This window comes from Nothobranchius furzeri, chromosome 12 (assembly GCF_043380555.1).
Source record: "Nothobranchius furzeri strain GRZ-AD chromosome 12, NfurGRZ-RIMD1, whole genome shotgun sequence".
In the NCBI taxonomy this organism is placed as follows: domain Eukaryota; kingdom Metazoa; phylum Chordata; class Actinopteri; order Cyprinodontiformes; family Nothobranchiidae; genus Nothobranchius; species Nothobranchius furzeri.
The window spans coordinates 66,255,917-66,276,168 of record NC_091752.1 but is presented as its reverse complement, the minus strand read 5'-3'; the positions used below and the strand labels follow the sequence as shown (position 1 = coordinate 66,276,168).

Sequence of the window (20,252 nt, the reverse complement as noted above, 5' to 3'; positions counted from 1 at the left end):
TTAGCAGATAATACGGCAACAGACTTGTGATTTAATGATATTAATTAAGGGAAACTGACTGCAGCTGCAATGGACCGCGCATCTTTAAACCATCGGCTGTTACAATCGGAGCCAGCAGGGGCAGAGCTGGTCTGTGCTGAACGCAACGCTGGTAATTAGATTACAGCCTCTACAGCAGATCACAGCTGGGCTGCTTCTGCAGGAAGAGTCACTCCTCCTATAATCTGTAATCTGCGTGGGTGCTTGCTTGTCCTCCCGTTAGTCCCACTGCCCACGCTTTCAAAACAAACACAACAAAAACAAGGCGATACAGCTGTTCCCTTGATGCGCCACAAACACTTGGAGGGTCAGCTGGACACAAGGTTACACCTGCGGTCCAAACAAACCCACAATAATGACAAAATACAGAGAATTTCCTAGAACATTGTAAAGAACTTTCCAACAGCTGTCATGTCTTCTGTCACACAGCATAAAGTGTAGAACCTGCGATTCTAACTGAAACGGTAAAAAGGGGAGCAGGATTAGGTTCTCTCTTTTGGCAAAAGCAAACAGAACGTAGAACCAAAACAACCGACTAAAATTAAAGAACCTGTGTGTTGCAGATGAAGATGCCCCCCCCCCCCCCCGGCGTTTTGGGGGGCTTTCCTGCCGTAGCTTCTGAAGTGCGTTCCTAAGCTGCAGTAAGCAGGCACAGACATTTGCACTAATCCACTTTCTTTATCTCCTGAACGGGATTTTTCTGCAGCTCACCATTTAATGTCAGACAGAAATCAGAGCTTTCATTGTAATCCAAATATATTCTAACTAATTCCCCCTTTTATGCAAAAGTCTAAGCAGAAGATCTGATCTGTCCCACATGGCTGAGGAGATTTCATTATAGGCTCGGGAGTAGCGCGAGCTTTAGGGAGCAGACTGGACTCAGAACTCATCGTCAGAGCTCAGTAGGAGGGTTTTCTCGTTGTCTCCGCAGGCGCTGAGGTTGCTGTGGCTGCGGGACAGAGATGGCCCCCCGCTTCGCTCCAGCGTGGACTGCTGAGTGTACTGCTGATAAGCTGGGGAGAAGTTATGGATGGCATCCTGGACCATGTCCCCTGGGTTCATGGTCTCCTTCAGGCTGCTGGAGATGCTCTTCATTGGGGCGCAGTGACCTGGAGGCGTAATGAAAATAAGTTTTGTTTTCTGTTAGTGCTGCAATCTAGAAGTTTCCCCTTTCAGGGGTTGGATGATAATAGTAAAACAATGTGTTTTAGCTCTGTTGTCCGCGCAGAGGTGTGCATGTAGGATGAGAGGTGTTGCTTCCTGCTTCTATCACAGAAGAAGGGATAAAGCCTTACGGTGTGCTACATTTTCCTCTGAGGAAAAACTTTGGATTTCTGCTTTAACCGGCATGGTTACTATAGGATGGCCATGTAAAATGTTGCCTGCTGACAACTCAACGAAGTCTGGATTACTCATGAATGGCTCCTGACCTGGTGCTAGATAAAAACCTGTGCTGCCCACTCTGAAAGGGAGAAGGTGACAGTACTGCTTTAGTCTGTTGGCTGGCAAATTTTATCGTGGGCCGTCGCGAATATGTAGACGTGCCATCGGGCACTGGAGAGTGTAACAGCATCGCCGCCATATTGGGTGGGTTCCTCACTCTCCAAACCCAACTGGAGTCAATGCAGAGCGGGTAACTATGCCCGTTTTTTGTGCAGACTACGGTTGCAACAACCGGCACACTCCATCCATTCATCCATTTTCTCCCACTTATCCGGAGTCAGGTCGCGAGGGCAACAGCCTAAATCGAGAGGCCCAGACTTCCCTCTCCCCAGCCACTTGGGCCAGCTCTTCCGGGTGAACCCCAGGGCATTACCTGGCCAGCCGAGAGATAACGTGTCCTGGGTCTCTCTTTAGGTCTCCCGGGTGTATGTGCCCGGAAACCTCACCAGGGAGGCGTCCAGGAGGCATCCTAACTAGATGCCTGAGCCACCTCAACTGGCTCCTCTCGATGTGGAGGAGCAGCAGATCTACTCCAAGCCCCTCCCAGATGACCGAGCTTCTCGCCCTTTTTCTAAGGGAGAGCCCAGCCACCCTGCAGAGAAAATTGAGAGCTTCGTCTTCTGGCTCAGCTCTCTCTTCACCACGACAGACCGGTACAACGCCCGCATCACTGCAGACGCAGCACCAATCCGCCTGTCGATCTTGCGTTCCAGCTTTCCCTCACTCGTGAACAAGACCCCGAGATACTTAAACTCCTCCACTTGGGGCAGGACCTCATCCCTGACCTGGAGAAGGCATTCTACCCTTTTCTGACTCAAGACCATGGCCTCAGCTGCTTCACAGTTGGCTGCGAACCGCTCCAGCGGAAGCCGGCGCACTACTGAAAACAGATCACTAGGGGTTACTATTGACTTTTCTAGCCTACCTGTTGGGATTTTATATTTTAATTTAATTAATAATCTCTATTTTAATTAACATCAATATTGTAAAACATGTTTGATCAGTGAGCTAGGTCTTAAATCATCACTTTGCCATCTGCTGGTGGAAAGTTGGTGCCTACAGTCTCTTTAAAATGTGAAACCTGGATAGTGTTGGTCAACTAAACAAGAAGAAATGGTTAGAATTTTAATGTCGACCACAAATGAATCACAATCATGATTTTTTTTTCCTACAAATTGGGATTTAAATCTGGTCCAAAGGACTCGCCTTTAGGTTTAGATATTTTCCTACCTTTGTCCTTTCTGGTTTTGGTAAAGCTTTAGAAGCCTTTTAAATCAGACTTATTAAGATGGATGATGCTGCAAAAACATCAAAAATACACTTTAAAAAGCGTGCTTGTGACCTAGCCTCTTCTAATAACGACAGAATAAACTAAACTGGTGCAAACAGAAACAGACATGTCAGTTAATAAAGACACAAATACCAGTATTACTTCAAACTTTAAAACAAAAACACAATCTTTACTAAGTGCTCGTGTGATGCAGGACAATAATGAAATATCTAAAGCACAAAATAACAAACAGCCAACCATCCAACCTACCGTATTGACCATAGAGAGGAAATGAGCCTTTTAGTGCCGCGTGAGGAGGAGGAGGAGAGAAAAACAAGAAAAAGACAAGAAACAGCTGAAAGATGGGAAGAAAATGAAGGTACACAGCAGCAAAAAGGTCAGTTACTGAGTTCAAGTCAGGAATCAAAGTGAATCCGTGGAGAGGTCAGATCTGTCCTGAAGAACCAGGAAACGTGGATCACAGAAAACTCGCAGCTTAGTCAACATCTGTTCATTTTTACTTTATGTTTTTCCATTTCACAACACCCAGACTGTCCCACGGATGTCTCTTACCATACGAGTCCAGTCTTTTGTCCATGTAGACCTTATAAGTGAAGGCGTGACGCAAAGCCACAGCAGCAAAGAACATCTCTATGCAAATGATGAAGTTTTGGTAGCCAGCAGCAACCGTTCCCTCGCCCACGGAGAAGTCGGCCGACTTTATCTGAGGAATCGCTCCACATTTCTCCAGGATGGCCAGCAGCATCCCTGGGAGACATGAGGAGTGTGAGGAAGGCTAAAGTAAACACGAAGGAGTGGAAAGGGGTTTCCCCAGAATACGACGTCCTTACCCTGCCAGAAGGAAAGAAAGATGACCGACTTGACCATGAAGAACTTGAGTACAGGGTTGTACGGGACGAGCAGCTCTCGTGTAGCAAAGTAGAAGAGGAAGAGAGCGTAGAGCGACAAGCTGACAGAGATGTTGTAGATGATGGTGACATACAGGTAGCCGCTAGCCACGCTGGAGGAGAGAAAAATGACACAAATAAAATGTGAAGCTGTCAGGAAGAGCAGGATAAGCTGCTGGTGAAACGTACTTAAAGTCTCCGTCTCTGTACTTCCCACAGGCCTGAAGAATGACGGTGATCATCGCCATCAGAGGTTTGACCACACAGAACTGGAGGGTGGCCTGGGAACGGAGGAGATGAGTTCAGCAGGAGCAGAGATGTTGGATAACACAAGCCTGAAGGAGCTCAACCATATTGTGGAGCTGCTAATGCTAACTGTTAGCTTCTACTAGCCGAGACTTTAGCGGAGTTCTGCTCTCTGCTGGATGCTAAATCAACAACAGCCTTCCCTGTCGCGAGCCGAGATGCGTGAGTCCATGAACGCTACTTTACAGAGTGACATAGATCCGTGTGGCTTTTCTGATCCGAGCGTTTCCCCGTCTGTTTCTAACAGCGGCTAACGCAGGAAATAGGGGTAGAAGACTATTTTCACATTCAGCTTACGTGTTAGATGTTATACCTTACCACCTCATAACAGGAGCTGTCTTTAACTCATTCACTGCCAGTGGCGTAGCCAAATCTTTTAAAAAGGGGTGGCATGTGCTGCCCCAGGCCACCCCCTGAACACGCCCCTGTTCACTGCCACTAACGACTGCGGGGCGGGCTTGGGAATGAGCTCCCTGCAGCTTACACTTCGACAACGGATTGTGGAAGGATGGAAAAAGCTAGAAGCAAGCTGATTTTTTTCTGATGTAAGAAATGAGTCTACTCTTTCTTTTGGTAGTGTTGGTGTTTACGTGGATAGAACGCAATATTCTGTGACTCTTGAAAAAACGTAAAAATGCTCAAAAACGCAGGCAGTCAGGCTTTGTGTTCAGATAGCAGCTGGCAGTGAATGAGTTAAGCAAGTGCAATGCGCATTTCGTCGTACGCCTGCACATCTGCGTGACTGCCGACTCCTAAGTGACTGATCAGATTTAAAAGATAACAAGAAACGGTTTCTCAGTGAACTTGCTCTTTAATGCTCGACACTCCTTGTTCTCAACAAGTATGAACGTCTGTGTTTGTTTCCAGACGGGCAACAATCAGAGCAAGTCATATTTTTATAGATGTTGCAAAAGTGTTTCTGATTTCAGAAAACAAGTTTTGTTTTTGAGCAATTGAACTTTGATTATTTGAATCACAAATAACTCATGAAATCAGGAGTAATTTTAGGTGTGTGACTTATATTTGTTACCACTGAATAAGAATATATATATTTTCCTGATTTTACTCTTTAATCAAAAACCAAAATCTGAAAATTGGTTTTATTTTGGTTTTTATTCATTTTTGCTTCTGAAACAAAACTTGGTACGCCAAAAGGCAGACGGACCAATCAGGTACCTGTTTGCAAAACCTGAGAAAGCCGATGGAGTAGGTCTTTCCCCACAGACAACAGGTTCCATACAAGCAGCTCGATCTGAGGAGAAACGGGTTAGAAAACGAGATTGTTCGTGTGCACGATTATATCAGAAAAACAGAATGTAAGGGCGCTCACTCGATGGCTTTCCCTCGGATTTCCGCCATGATGGCGCTCTCTCCTCCCAGATACTCGTAACACAGACTCAGGAAGTTGTAGATGACAAAGGCTGCAAAATGGATGATTCAGTTCATAAAAGGGCACAATAAATGACCCGCACTTGTATAGCATCTCTCTGAGTCAGAGGACTCCAAAGCGCTTTACACTACAGTGACTCATCCATTCACACACACATTCACACCCTGGTTGTGATGAGCAATGTAGTCACAGATGCCCTGGGGCGCACTGGCAGAGGCGAGGCTGCCGAGCATTGGCACCACCGGTCCCTCCTGTGTTTTAGTTAGAAACTGGAGTTTCTATTTGGAGAACTAGGAGAATTACACATCAGGACTAAGTTTTCCTTGGGAAACCGTGCCAGTGCTCGGTGCAGCTCAGTTTTGCTGATTTGGATTCAGAACTGTTGAGGTCAGCAGATTCCATCTGAGAAGGTGAGTCATCCTCATCGTTCAGCTCACAGATGACTGGGTGATGGTTGTGAGATCGTAATTATAAAGCTCTGCACAGATACTTGACATGAAGACAGCAAACCTTTGGGCGCGTCGCAAACTCTGGAAACGGTTTGTGTTGGTGGAGCAGTGCCACGCAAAAGAAGGCAGGATTATGACGCCACACGTGGGGGCTTGTTTAGATGCTGTGTTGTGTTCCTGTTTGTTCTTTTGTATGAAAACAATCTGATGTTAGAATCATGCTTTTAGCCACATCTAAACATGATCTTACAATATCGGTTTTTAATATAATTCCAACGCTAATCATGTCTGCCAGCTGCTGACACGTCAAAGGGGACATATTAAACGTTTTTTAAACAAGTTATAACAATTCTGCGGTCGATACAAAACATGTTTATGAAGTTTTTGCTCTAAATCCGTCTCACATGAAGCCATTTCAGCTGTTTTATTCTTCACATTTTCAGTACCTTACAGAATGAGTCGTTTCAGGGTTCTGTCACTTTAAGAAAACAAGGTGCTGCTGGCCACGCCCACCCATTCTCAAATTGGCTTCTCTGAAGTGAGAAGCACAGATATCTAAAGTTAAAGTTAAAGTCCCATCAGTTGTCACACACACTGTGTGTGCGCAAAATTTGTTCTCCGCATTTGACCCATCCCCTGGGGGAACGGTGAGCTGCAGACACGGCCGCGCTCAGGAACCATTTGGTGGTTTAACCCCCCCGTCCAACCCCTTAATGCTGAGTGTCAAGCAGGCAGGCATTGGGTCCCATTTTTTTCTAAGTCTTTGGTATGACCCGACCAGGAATTGAATCCTGATCTCCCAGTCTCAGGGCGGACACTCTACCACTAGGCCACTGAGCTGGGAGGGGCTTGGAGTAGAGCACTGCTTCTCCAGTGTTTACAGCTGATTTTCCTTATTGTGACATCACAATAAGGGACTTTCTCAAAAGGCTCATAGAAGCAAATAATTTATGAAAACAAACATGGACAGAAAATAGATGGACGGGTTTTTTTCATTTGGAGTATTTATAGAAGCAGTAAAGACCCACATGGCAGCACAAAGAAAGGCAGAAGGCGATAGGAACTTTGGGCCCTTGGAACAATTTTTTGTAAAATGGGCCCCAAAAATAAAATAAATAAACAAAAGGCTGAATTCTGCAGATCAGATTGTGTTTTTATCTCATCGTCGATCCTAAACTCAGTCGTGTCACGTTACAGAATAATTTAGAAATACTCACAAAAAATAAAAAGATGCACAATAAAACCCCAATTGCAAAAACGTAGGAACATATCCAGTTTTTAAACTTAAAAAAAAAAAATTTCATAAATAAGGTTACTTTGAATGCGATGGCAGCAACATTAAACATTGGGTCAGCATTAGAAGAAGCACTATGATGCAATAGCAGTTTAGCAGAAATATCCTAGCCTGGCAAGCCACCCTATGTGATATATAATCTGGTCACAACCCATAGGCAGCCTAAGTCACTCCCATCTACTTCCGGACCACGGGTCCCTGGAAGAACGAAAAAATGAATGCAAGACAACGGTGCTAAAAACGCTATTTTCTAATTCCGCTTGTTTTGTGCCATGGATTTGACATATGATGTTTTCCACGGTTTTGCCTGTCAGCCACACCAACGTGAAGATAACCGCACCAAAAACGGTTCCTTCACAAACCATCCTGAGTGGATTTTTATCAATTCTCCGATGTCAGCATTTGCTTGTGGACGTAACTAACCAGATTTTTACGATTTTGCGACATCCCCACTCGCAGTAAAATGCTCTGACCTCACATGTGTGACCTGTGTTTGCATTCGCTTGTTTTCACAGTTACTGCTTTATGTAAAAGATCAAAGGTGAAGGATGACACCGAGGTCGGTTATGGCCCGCCATCTAGTTATTCCACGTCCAAGGAATATTTGCCTGCAAACCATTTGGGGAACTACTGCCACCTACAGGCGTGCCATGCTCATGAATGTGATGTTATTAATGCAGAAAAACAAGAGGAACCCTAGTTTTTGTCCCTAGATGGGCAGAGGGACGTATTCAGTGTTACCAAACCCCAGAAAACTGTCTCAAACAGAAAGATCCTCATTGAGATGAATAAATAAAAACCAAACACGACAGAAGCGTCTAATCCTGGCAGGACTCCACCATCCGGTTACTACGGAGTTTCCTCCAGCTGCTCCAGGTGTTTGCAGGTTGAGTCAAGAACAACCCACAGAAACCAGCTGAACTCTCTGTTTTCCTTTTTTATTGGAGAAAAAACGCTGAGCTGAAGTTTCTATCGTGCTGAACACACTCACCAGAACAGTCAGCAGCACAGAGCCTGCTTTGTTAGCGTTGCATAATCACACATGCCGTATTTTCCCCCGTACTGAAATGTGCTCGTGTCGTTTAAAAGGCCAAGCAAGAAATAGCGATGAGTTTGAAGGCAACATTTTGGGGCTGAACACCAAAGAATGATGATTTTAGTAATGATGACAACAGGAAACAAAGCCTCCAGCTCAATTATCTGACAAACAGCAAAGATCTCAAATGTTTTCAGGCTTTCCTGCTTTCACAGCTGAGCAGCAACGTGAAGGGAGGAGACGAGAGTCCCATTCCTGCAGCTGTAGCCAATGTTTTATGGAGTGTTTTATGGAGGTTTCGGGATCTGCTTTGGATCTGCAGCTCCACTCAACCAAACACAGACTTTGTTGTTGTTCAGATCAATATGGCTGCTTTACTAAAGCAGATCCCGGGTCAGCTTCTACAAACCCACAATTCCAGAACTGATATTTATAATTTAGTCTTATTAAAATGTGTTCCTTCTTTTAGGTGAATTGGCTCCAGTTACTTATGCTTTGAACTCTATAACGTCTTTGTTTACTAGACAAAATTCGATTAAAGCCCAGCAGTGTTGTAATGTTTTCATCTATGACACTAAGCTCGAGTGTGTTCCTAATAAATAATTACGATCTCATCGGGGAATACCTTTCTGAACAGCCTCTGTTGGGAGAAATAAAAGTCCACATCCTTCAGTATTAACTCGTTCACTGCCAATGACGATTAAAGTCGTCATTTGAATTTTTCTTTTACTGTGTGGGCGTCGGAACGAGCCCCCGCACCATGACAACAAACATCCCAGCTCTAAAGCCGATCTTCATCTGCATACGTCACACGTCACATGATCAGGAAGCAGAAAATCCATGTGTTAGGAGATCGTTTTGGGCCGCAGATTCACACGCAGATTCTTCCTGATGTAAGAGGTGAGTCTACGCTTTGTTTTGGCGTCGACATCATCCTAGTGCACAACGTTCTGTGACTTAAAAAAAACAGTAAAAATGGTGAGAAACGCTGGCAGCGAAGGGCTTTAGCGATCAGGAAACAGCTGGCTGGATGAGGTGGGTGGCTTTCTGTTAAGGGCCATTCAGTCCCTTTACCAGAGGAGCGTGAGTTTGGTCCGCATAGCCGGTAGTAAGTCGGACCTGTTCCCGGTGAGGGTTGGACTCCGCCAGGGCTGCCCTTTGTCACCGGTTCTGTTCATTACCTTTATGGACAGAATTTCTAAGTGCAGCCGTGGTGTGGAGTGTGTCGAGTATGTTGGCAGGAGAATCTCGTCTCTGCTGTTTGCAGATGATGTGGTCCTCCTAGCTGACCTTCAGCTCTTGCTGGGTAGGTCCGCGACCGAGTGTGAAGCGGCTGGGATGAGGATCAGCACCTCCAAATCTGAGACCATGTTCTCGACAGGAAAAGGGTGGCTTGCCAACTCCGGGTCGGGGGAGAGGTCCTACCTCAAGTGGAGGAGTTTAAGTATCTCGGGGTCTTGATCAAAAGTGAGGGTAGGAGGGATCGGGAGATCGACAGGCGGATTGGTTCGGCGTCTGCAGTGATGCGGACGCTGAGCCGATCTGTCGTGGTGAAGAGGGAGCTGAGCCAGAAAGCCAGGCTCTCGATTTACCGGTCGATCTACGTCCCAATCCTCACCTATGGTCATGAGCTTTGAGTAATGACCGAAAGAACGAGATCGCGGATACAAGCGGCCGAAATGAGTTTCCTCCGTAGGGTGGCCGGGCTCAGCCTTAGAGATAAGGTGAGGAGCTCGGACATTCGGGAGGGACTCGGAGTAGAACCGCTGCTCCTCCGAATCGAAAGGAGTCAGTTGAGGTGGTTTGGGCATCTGGTCAGGATGCCTCCTGGACGCCTCCCTGGGGAGGTGTTTCGGGCATGTCCTGCCGGCAGAAGGCCCCCGGGTCGACCCAGGACACGTTGGAGAGGTTACATCTCCAATCTGGTCCGGGAACGCCTTGGGGTCCTGCCGGAGGAGCTGGTGGAGGTGGCCGGGGAGAGGACGGTCTGGAGCTCCCTAGTTGGGATGCTGCCCCCGCGACCCGGATAAGTGGAGTAAGACAACAACGACGAAACAGCTGGCAACGAATGAGTTAATGAGCTAACAACTAGCTTGAGCTCAGCTCAGATGAAAATGTGTTGTTGGCGTTTTAAAACAACTCCAACCTTCTAAATGTGGTTCACGTGAGTCATTTTTTGCTCTGCGGGTTGGTCTAGCCTAGCCTCAGCAGGTCTAAATTCAGCTAGGTGTAGGCTGGGCCAATCACAGCGCTCTTTTTTTTGTAGAGTGAAGTTGGGCGAGCTTACCCCGGTTTCACACTGAACGCATCAGCAGCGCGGAACGGCAGCAGAACATCACTGCTTCAAACAGAATCCATTATGGTCTACGGACTGTTTCAAACCAGCAGCGACGCGGCGATTTTCAGGCACTTCCCAGAAGCGGCATGCCGCCAAGGATAGGATTAGGTTCTATTTTTGCCACGAGCTGCTTCTGGGACACAACAATTTCCGCAGTTAATATAGAGCAAGACAGGAAATCACACACTGTTTCAGTGTAAAAACCCCAGTAATTTTCAAAATAAAAGTATTGCCGCGATGCAATTTCATATATATGAAGCTTACGTGTGACCCAAGGACTTATTTACTCACAGCATCGTTTCAGAAGTGCAGCAATGTGTTTTTCATGGTTTTAATCCTGGCAGTGGAGAAGAACAACATCATATATGACATCAAACAGCGATATCAAGCGTGATTTTCTTCTTTTTGGTTTAATGGCGGATTGCATAAACAAACCGTGTGACCTGAAGTCTCGAGGGATCGTGCGATCTCGCGAGTCCAGCGAAAAGCACAGCGAGAACGCCGTGCTGCTGCCAGGACTCTCCCGGTGTGGAAAGGATAGCTTTGAAGTTGGCGACTAAACCGTTCCACTGCCGTTTCGCCCTGCTGATGCTTCCAGTGAAATCGGCGTCAGAAGTAAAAGAAGCGCTTTTCTTACATAGCGCCTCTCAAGATAAACACCACAAGGAGCGCGACATGACAAAAATCGCCAGCTATGAGGAAGTAGCTTTTAGGCTGAACAATAAAAGTGGGGTGTTTAGGAAAATATGGGACCCATATATAAAAATTACGCAACACAGTGGAGGACTGGCAGCGCTTTTTTAGACAGGATAGGCAATCGTCGCTGTGCAATGTCTCATTCTTGGCAAGTTTTTTTATTTATTTATTGAGTATTTATTTATTTATTTATTTATTTTTTAAGTTTAGGGGGGATCTGTAGTTGGGAGGGAGATTTGTTCAGAAATGTTTTACAAAAATTTGTTCTGGCTTGTACATATGTCTTTTAATGTGTCTAAAAGGCAATTTAAAAAAAAAACCACAAGGAGCTTCACAAGAACAAAAAATAAAAATAAATGAATTTTTAACAAAGCACCATAATGGCAAAAACAAATTTGTGAAGACGGTAGAGTTGCAAAGACGCAAAACTACAAAGATGGCAGCGGTTCAGGAATGGTGCTTGTGTGAAATGTCTCTTTTTCGTCTTCTGCAGTGCATGACTGATTTCTGTTAGTATGAATATGTCACCTTGTTGTTTCGATGGGTCCTGGTGCTGTCAGCATGGTGCAGAGACATTTTGACAGACATTCTTAGATTCCGTCCACGACTGAGCTCGGTATATATAACCCAAAAACTGATGAAAGTGTAACATTACATTAATGGCTGACAAACTTTGGAGACTGGAGATGTTTTAGGACGACAGTGACACACTGGCATTGGCTGCACTTAGACTAGCCATTAGCTTATCAGTCCTGCAGGATGTGGTTCTCCAGAGACATTGAAGCTATCTTAAACAGGTAAGATTGTAATTATTAATCACTTTAACTCAAAAACACAATTAAAAATGGTCAAATTATCCCTTTAAGCAGCTCAGTCTCATCAACATTGCTTAGCATTTGCTGCAAATTAGGTCTAAAACACAGAAATATATTCTTTCAATAATTATGTCCAATAAACCTCCAACATTTAGACAAAGTAACTGGGTCTCAATAATAAAACAAATAAAAAGTAAATAAATAGCATGTGAGATTTGTCTTTTTGGTAAAGGTTTGATATTTAAAACATTAGTATTAACAGTTCGAACCCAAAACCTGTTAAACTTCAGCCGATATAAACAAACCAACCACTATTAAACATTTATAAAACAATAATTGTAGCAAATCACTGAAAATATTCAATAAAATCCCATTTTCTTCAATTTAACCAAAAACCTCGGATTTCTCTGCTGTAAAAATGAGCTGATTTTAAAGAAGTGCGATCTCGCTACCAGAGTATTACTCCACTCCCACTTCCTGTTTGAAAAATGCAACTAATGCTGTTGCCTAGCAGGCCGAGGGGGCGGAGCCACTAACAAATACACACACACACAGGCTCACAACGACATTGTGACATCATATGGTACCAGCTAACGTTCTAGGGTACCTTTTAGCCAATAGCGATGACAGATTTAAATTCAAATGCAGTGCAGAGTTTTTACCTGACAACGGCACAACACTGCCAGTTTTAGGCAGAAAATTAAAATTTTAACGAGCAAGTCACCCCCTACCAGAGTCTAACTCCACTCTCACTTCCTGTTTGAAAAATGGAACAAATGCTGTTGCCTGGCAGACCGAGAGGGCGGAGCTGCTAACAAATACACACACACACAGGCTCACGACAGCACTGTGACATCATAATGTACCAGTTTACATCATAGCATACCTCTTAGCCAATAGCGATGGCAGATTTAAATTCAAATACAGTGCAGAGTTTTTACCTGACAACGGCACAGCACTGACAGTTTTAGGCAGAATATTTAAATTTTAACTAAAATGCACTGAAGTGCCAAATTATTGACTACACGTGTCTGCAGCACAATTAGACGCTCATTTATGTAGTTTATCAGAAAATAAAATTTGATTTGGGGGTGACTTGCTCTTTAAAGTATTTGGCTCCAGTTGCTAGGAAACTGGTCCCCCCCCCCATACCCATCGGGCCATGGAGACGTGAAAACAAAGATGCAACCTTTGTAAATGAAGACACCACAAAGGCCATCTCCCCTCCAGGGTTTCACATCAATCCCCTCTCCCTTATAACTAACAGGAGCCTGAACACGAACTGGGATCATGGCTCTGAGTGTTTAACTGTGGAAAACATCATTCTGTGTTCCACTGCTTACCTTCGTAGCAGTCTCGAACTGTGTCAAAGTACACGTAGTACTCCTCGTTGGTGAAGAAGAGGAGGCTGAGCCAGGAGTCGAAGGCATAGATGGGGACTATGAAGAGGATCCTGACGATGTGCCTCTGCTCGTTGGGAGAGCTGTAGTAATGGAGGTGCATGTAGATCTGGAGACAGACGAGTCAAACTCAGATGTTTTATCAAAGATGGGAGGTAATCAATCGATGCTAACGCCAAAACACTTCACATCACACAGATAACAGTGTGTCGGTGTAAACAGGAAGTAAAGATGAGTGACAAAAGGAGCAAAGAGGATTGAGATGCAACTCACAGGTCTTCATGCCAGGACTGAGACAAACATCTGTCACATGTAAGAAGACCAAAGCATGGTCAGAAAAAGATTTAGTTACGTTTAGTGTAGCTGTGTGAGGATGTGGTGTTGGTGTGACACGTTTCATAGTTTAAAAAAACAGTTTGAAACTAAACGCTGCCTTGTGAAACCTGAATCTGTGTGTGTGTGTGTGTGTGTGTGTGTGTGTGTGCGTGTGCGTGTGCGTGTGTGTGTGTGTGTGTGCGTGTGTGTGCGTGTGTAAGTGTGTGTTTCTCCAGCAACATGTGGGGGTTGTTTGAGGAAACTGACACCGAGCTTTTATCACTCCTATGGAGCGCAGCAGACGGTGGGAGGAACAGGGCGAGCCTTTTGTCAGCAGCACCTCGCTTGGCTCCATCCGGCCACTCTGCCACATACACAATGCCCAAACCTATCGCCTTTCCTGGCCTGTAAACGCACACACACCTGGGGTAAAATAACCAAAAGTGGGTGACGACAGGCTTTGTGTGGATTGTTGCTAGGTGACCTTCAGCTGCTCACACACACGCATAACCAAACACTCATCTCCTGCTTGTTGATGAGGTGGTAACAGAGCTGGAGCACCTGTTGTCTGAGGGACAGAGGGTTTTTCTTTAACTGTGTGTGTGAAGAGCATCAGCAAACACTGATCCATGGTGCCCTCGAGGTTCAGCGGAGCTCCAGGTCATAAAGAGGCTTGTTAGACACAGGAGTTACAAAGGAAGACTGTCAGATATAGAGGTGATGGACAATCGTACCTGGTGACAGGTGATCAGAAGGGCAGTCCAAACAAAAAACCCAGAGATCGTTTGGGCAGTGGATGTCATGAGGAATATGGGCTCCTCTGGCCTGACCACCGGGTCGACCGGTGCCAAGGAGGAGTTGGACCCGTGTGGGGCCATGGTGACCAGGGACCCGCTGGGAGAGTCGCTCCCTGACCTCTCCGAGAGGCGCTTGACTCGCCACCAAAGCTGATTCATCTGTGAGCAAAAAGCCAGAGACTTCATCAATAAATGGGATTCATGTGAGACTAAATAACATTACTCAGGCAATTAATATAACAGGAATCAGCTGCAGAGCCTTCCGTTTCATGTAATAAAGCATGAAGAGACCGCTGCAACCTAAATCAGCGAACAAGCGCTGATGTTGGAGGAAAAACAAAAATCTGAATAAAGTAGGACAGAGCACAGATCTAAAATATGCTAAAGATCCTGTGGAGATGTGAGATGAGAAGAAGGATGAGGGGAATGACCATGAGGTGGGTGGGAGAGAGACATTTTATCACCCTGTTCTCTGTGCTCTACATGGGATCCTTTTGTAAAATTTAGATTGTAACCTTACACACCAGAAATCATACTTCACTAAAGTCTGAAGATAAAAACTTGACTTGTCAACAGCAGCACCAGGAGAAGTATTGTTCACGCCCCCGGAGCAGATTGTTCACGCCCCCGGAGCAGCACAAAATCCTAAAAGCTTCCTCCTTGTGCCAACACCCTCATGACAAATCCCATCTCCTGGTGCTGCACAGCACATCTGTGCTGATTCCAAAAACACATCATATAATAATAATTCACAATAAAACCCATTTCACAATGAATCCTGTTCCTTTGGCTAAATATAGGCCTGTGCACAGCAGCTGGTCATGGATGACTCAAGCTATGCCTGAAACTCAATAAGGTGGCGATGAGGCGGCAGCAGGGACAACATCAGCCGATCTCACCAACACAGAACCATCAGAGAAGGAACGTTTTAGGTAAAGATGTAACAGCTGAGGTGTGATTATGACCAACATCATGATCCACCTGCAGATGAACGGCTGCGTCTAAACACATCATTTTAAATGTAAACAGGATGGTTTTGTCACTTGGGATCATGCCTGGATTAAAACCAGAACAATTTTTGACAAACATTTAATTTTGGTCGATCTGCATCTCATCCTGAGATTTCTGCTACAAGAGCAGCTGACTGGTTCCGATTAGATCACAGACAGGAGTAGCTCATCCATCCTGGTGACGGTTTTCAAGAGAAGGATCGAAAACACGTTTGGTACTTTGACCTCAATCGAACCAGCAGTCTTTGCCGTGTGTGTGTGTGTGTGTGTGTGTGTGTGTGTGTGTGTGTGTGTGTGTGTGTGTGTGTGTGTGTGTGTTCACGCTTTGGAAAAAAAAACCGTATCTGCGATCAGTCTGTAGCAGTGATTTTCATATTCGTGTAATTTCAGTTACAAAAACGAGATAACAGATTTCACAAACGCCTTTTAAAAAGGCAAGTCGATCGATCGGATTTTTTTTTTTGGGTGGTTTTTATTTAAAGTGGTCTCTCGTCTCTCTCGTCTTCCTCCGCTTATCCGGGTCCGGGTCGCGGGGGCAGCATCCCAACTAGGGAGCTCCAGGCCGTCCTCTCCCCGGCCTTGTCCACCAGCTCCTCCGGCAGGACCCCAAGGCGTTCCCGGACCAGATTGGAGATGTAACTTCTCCAACGTGTCCTGGGTCGACCCGGGGGCCTTCTGCCGGCAGGACATGCCCGAAACACCTCCCCAGGGAGGCGTCCAGGAGGCATCCTGACCAGATGCCCAAACCACCTCAACTGGCTCCTTTCGATCCGGAGGAGCAGCGGTTCTACTCCGAGTCCCTCCCGAATGTCCGAGCTCCTCACCCTATCTCTAAGGCTGAGCCCGGCCACCCTACGGAGGAAACTCATTTCGGCCGCTTGTATCCGCGATCTCGTTCTTTCGGTCATTACCCAAAGCTCATGACCATAGGTGAGGATTGGGACGTAGATCGACCGGTAAATCGAGAGCCTGGCTTTCTGGCTCAGCTCCCTCTTCCCCACGACCGATCGGCTCAGCGTCCGCATCACTGCAGACGCCGAACCAATCCGCCTGTCGATCTCCCGATCCCTCCTACCCTCACTCGTGAACAAGACCCCGAGATACTTAAACTCCTCCACTTGAGGTAGGACCTCTCCCCCGACCCGGAGGTGGCAAGCCACCCTTTTCCGGTCGAGAACCATGGTCTCAGATTTGGAGGTGCTGATCCTCATCCCAGCCGCTTCACATTCGGCCGCGAACCTACCCAGCAAGAGCTGAAGGTCAGAGCTGGATGAAGCTAGGAGGACCACATCATCTGCAAAAAGCAGAGACGAGATTCTCCTGCCACCAAACTCGACACACTCCACACCACGGCTGCGTCTAGAAATTCTGTCCATAAATGTGATGAACAGAACCGGTGACAAAGGGCAGCCCTGGCGGAGTCCAACCCTCACTGGGAACAGGTCCGACTTACTACCGGCTATGCGGACCAAACTCACGCTCCTCTGGTAAAGGGACTGAATGGCCCTTAACAGAAAGCCACCCACCCCATACTCCTGGAGCGTCCCCCACAGGGTGCCCCTGGGGACACGGTCATAAGCCTTCTCCAAATCCACAAAGCACATGTGGATTGGTTGGGCAAACTCCCATGCCCCCTCCATCACCCTTGCAAGGGTATAGAGCTGGTCCACAGTTCCACGGCCAGGACGAAAACCACATTGCTCCTCCTCTATCTGAGATTCAACTATCGATCGGACCCTCCTCTCCAGTACCTTGGAGTAGACCTTTCCAGGGAGGCTGAGGAGTGTGATCCCCCTATAGTTGGAACACACCCTCAGGTCACCCTTCTTAAAGATGGGGACCACCACCCCGGTCTGCCACTCCCTAGGAACTGCCCCCGATGACCACGCAATGTTGTAGAGACGTGTCAACCATGACAGCCCTACAACATCCATAGCCTTGAGATACCCAGGACGAACCTCATCCGCCCCCGGGGCTCCGCCGCTGTGTAGTTGTTTGACTACCTCAGCAACTTCTGCCCCCGAGATCGGACAGTCCATCCCCAGGCCTCCCAGCTCTGGTTCCTCCTCGGAATGCGCATTGGTGGGATTGAGGAGCTCCTCAAAGTATTCCTTCCACCGTCCGACTATAGCCTCAGTTGACGTCAGCAGCTCCCCATCCCCACTGTAAACAGTGTGAGCGAGTTGCTGCCTTCCTCTCCTGAGGCGCCGGACAGTTTGCCAGAACCTCTTTGGAGCCGATCGATAGTCTTTCTCCATGGCCTCACCAAACTCCTCCCACGCCCGAGATTTTGCCTCGGCAACTGCCACTGCTGCACCCCGCTTGGCTATCCGGTACCTGTCTGCTGCCTCCGGAGACCCACAGACCAGCCACGCCCTGTAGGCCTCCTTCTTCAGCCTGACGGCTCCCCGAACCTCTGGTGTCCACCAGCGGGTACGGGGGTTGCCACCACGACTGGCACCGGCCACCTTACGACCACAGCTAGCAACAGCCGCCTCGACAATCGCAGAGTGGAACAAGGCCCACTCGGACTCAATGTCCCCCACTGCTCTCGGGACGTGGTCAAAGCTCTGCCGGAGGTGGGAGTTGAAGACCGTCTTGACAGGTTCTTCTGCCAGGCGTTCCCAGCAGACCCTCACTATGCGTTTGGGTCTGCCAGGTCTACGCGGCATGTTCCCTTGCCATCTGATCCAACTCACCACCAGGTGGTGATCAGTTGACAGCTCCGCCCCTCTCTTCACTCGGGTGTCCAAAACATACGGTCGCAGGTCAGATGATACGACTACAAAATCTATCATCGACCTGTGACCTAGGCTGCCCTGGTACCAAGTGTACCGGTGGGCATCCTTATGTTCGAACATGGTGTTCGTTATGGCCAAACTGCGGCTTGCACAGAAGTCCAATAACAAAACACCGCTCGAGTTCTGATCAGGTGGGCCGTTCCTCCCAATCACACCCCTCCAGGTCAAGCTGTCATTGCCCACGTGAGCATTGAAGTCCCCCAGCAGGACAATGGAGTCCCCTGATGGAGCACTATCTAGCACTCGTCCCAGGGACTCCAAAAAGGGTGGGTACTCTGAACAGATATTTGGCCCATACGCACAAACAACAGTCAGGACCCGTTCCCCGACCCGAAGGCGCAAGGAAGCTACCCTCTTGTCCCCCGGGGTAAACCCCAACACACAGGCAGAGAGTCTCGGGGCTAACAAAAAGCCAACCCCAGCCCTCCGCCTCTCACCCGGAGCAACTCCAGCAAAGTAGAGTGTCCAACCCCTCTCCAGGTCTCGGGTTCCAGAGCCAATGCAATGTGTCGAGGTGAGTCCGACTATATCTAGCCGGTACCGCTCAACCTCTGCCACAAGCTCCGGCTCCTTCCCCGCCAGCGAGGTGACGTTCCATGTCCCAAAAACTAGTTTCCTTGTCCGGGGATTGGACCGCCAAGGCTCCCGCCTTGGTCTGCCACCCGATTCACATTGCACCGGACCCTTCATGTTCCTCCTGCGGGTGGTGGGTCCACAGTTGGACGAGCCCATGTATCCGGTTCGGGCTGGGCCCGGCCGGGCCCCATGGGCGAAAGCCCGGCCACCAGGCGCTCGCTCACGGGCCCCAACCCCAGGCCTGGCTCCAGGGTGGGACCCCGGTAACCCTCCGGGCCGGGTACTCCGACTCTTCGTTTTCACCGCCATGAAAGATCCTTCGAACCGTTCTTTGTCTCACCCTTCACCTAAGACCAATTTGTCATGGGAGACCCTACCAGGGGCACTAAGTGCCCCAGACAACATAGCTCCTAGGATCATTAGGGCACTCAAACTCCTCCACCACGATAAGGTGACGGTTCAAGGAGGAGATTTAAAGTGGTCATTAGTCGATATATTTTGAGAGAGTAGGTGAGTTACGTACATAAAAACCACAAGAAATAAAGAACGTTAGCCGTTTGCGTCTCCATCCTTACCTCATCTGCAGCTGCGCAGCTTCGAATCCAAACATCAATTTTATTGCTTCAGCTGATCATTTCAAGCTGACCGGAAGACCTTTCGGAGCATAAAGTTACCGAGCTAAACGCCGACATCCAGAGCACAACCGTTTACGTATGAAATCAATGCGTTTTCATCTGAGTCCCGGAAGCTTTTCGCCGGTTTGTAATAAAAAAAAAAGGGCTGCTGCTAGCAAGCTCAGCTCCTCTCGCACGCGCCACCAATTAAGATTATGAAGATAATGTCCTTTGAAGTCACGGGGTCGTTATTACGTTATAAACGCCCATATGAGCCATTTCCAGTCAAAAGCGGATGGGTAACGTCACGTCGTTACAATCTCCACATCAGTAGTGTGGCAACAGCAGCTCTAAACTGTCAAGCGCATGCGCACAAAGACCTCAGTCAGTTTCTTAAATTTCAGAAGTGAGCTGCGCATGCGTAATCGCTGTCATGCCTAAACAAGAAGTGCGTGATTTATTAGCACGTTTTGGTATCGAAATAACTTCTTTGGAACAAAAATTGTTTTAGTTTGTTAAAGTATTTTATGTCCCGGGTTAAAATTTAGATACACATCTGATTTCTACTGAACAAACACGACTCCAAATAATCAGCACAGACTTAGTAAAACGCGTCTGCAACATTATTCATTTTTATTACCTCATAAAATATACACAAATACTGTAAATAGTGTTAAACTGTAAAGGATATCCGTACATAATACACAAAGTGAACCCCCCTCCCCCTTCAAATCCAGTCACAATGCCACTGGGTC

The 20,252-nt window shown here is 47.2% G+C and overlaps 1 protein-coding gene across 2 annotated transcripts; it reads right to left on the bottom strand.

Moving 5' to 3' along the window:
• Positions 1-686: 686 nt before the first annotated feature.
• Positions 687-19,647, bottom strand: LOC107376304 (transmembrane protein 184B). Of its 2 annotated transcripts, XM_015945334.3 has the most exons (10): positions 19,459-19,647; positions 14,434-14,655; positions 13,328-13,493; positions 5,297-5,387; positions 5,143-5,218; positions 3,850-3,941; positions 3,604-3,773; positions 3,326-3,520; positions 3,023-3,049; positions 687-1,148 (listed from the first exon to the last, which is right to left on the bottom strand). In XM_015945334.3, exons 2-10 carry the CDS (start codon positions 14,653-14,655, stop codon positions 919-921), a joined length of 1,269 nt encoding a protein of 422 aa, XP_015800820.3. In that variant the 5' UTR covers positions 19,459-19,647; the 3' UTR covers positions 687-918. The 2 variants fall into 2 exon arrangements, with proteins under 2 accessions (XP_015800820.3, XP_015800821.3); XM_015945335.3 differs by lacking the exon at positions 3,023-3,049.
• Positions 19,648-20,252: the final 605 nt, after the last annotated feature.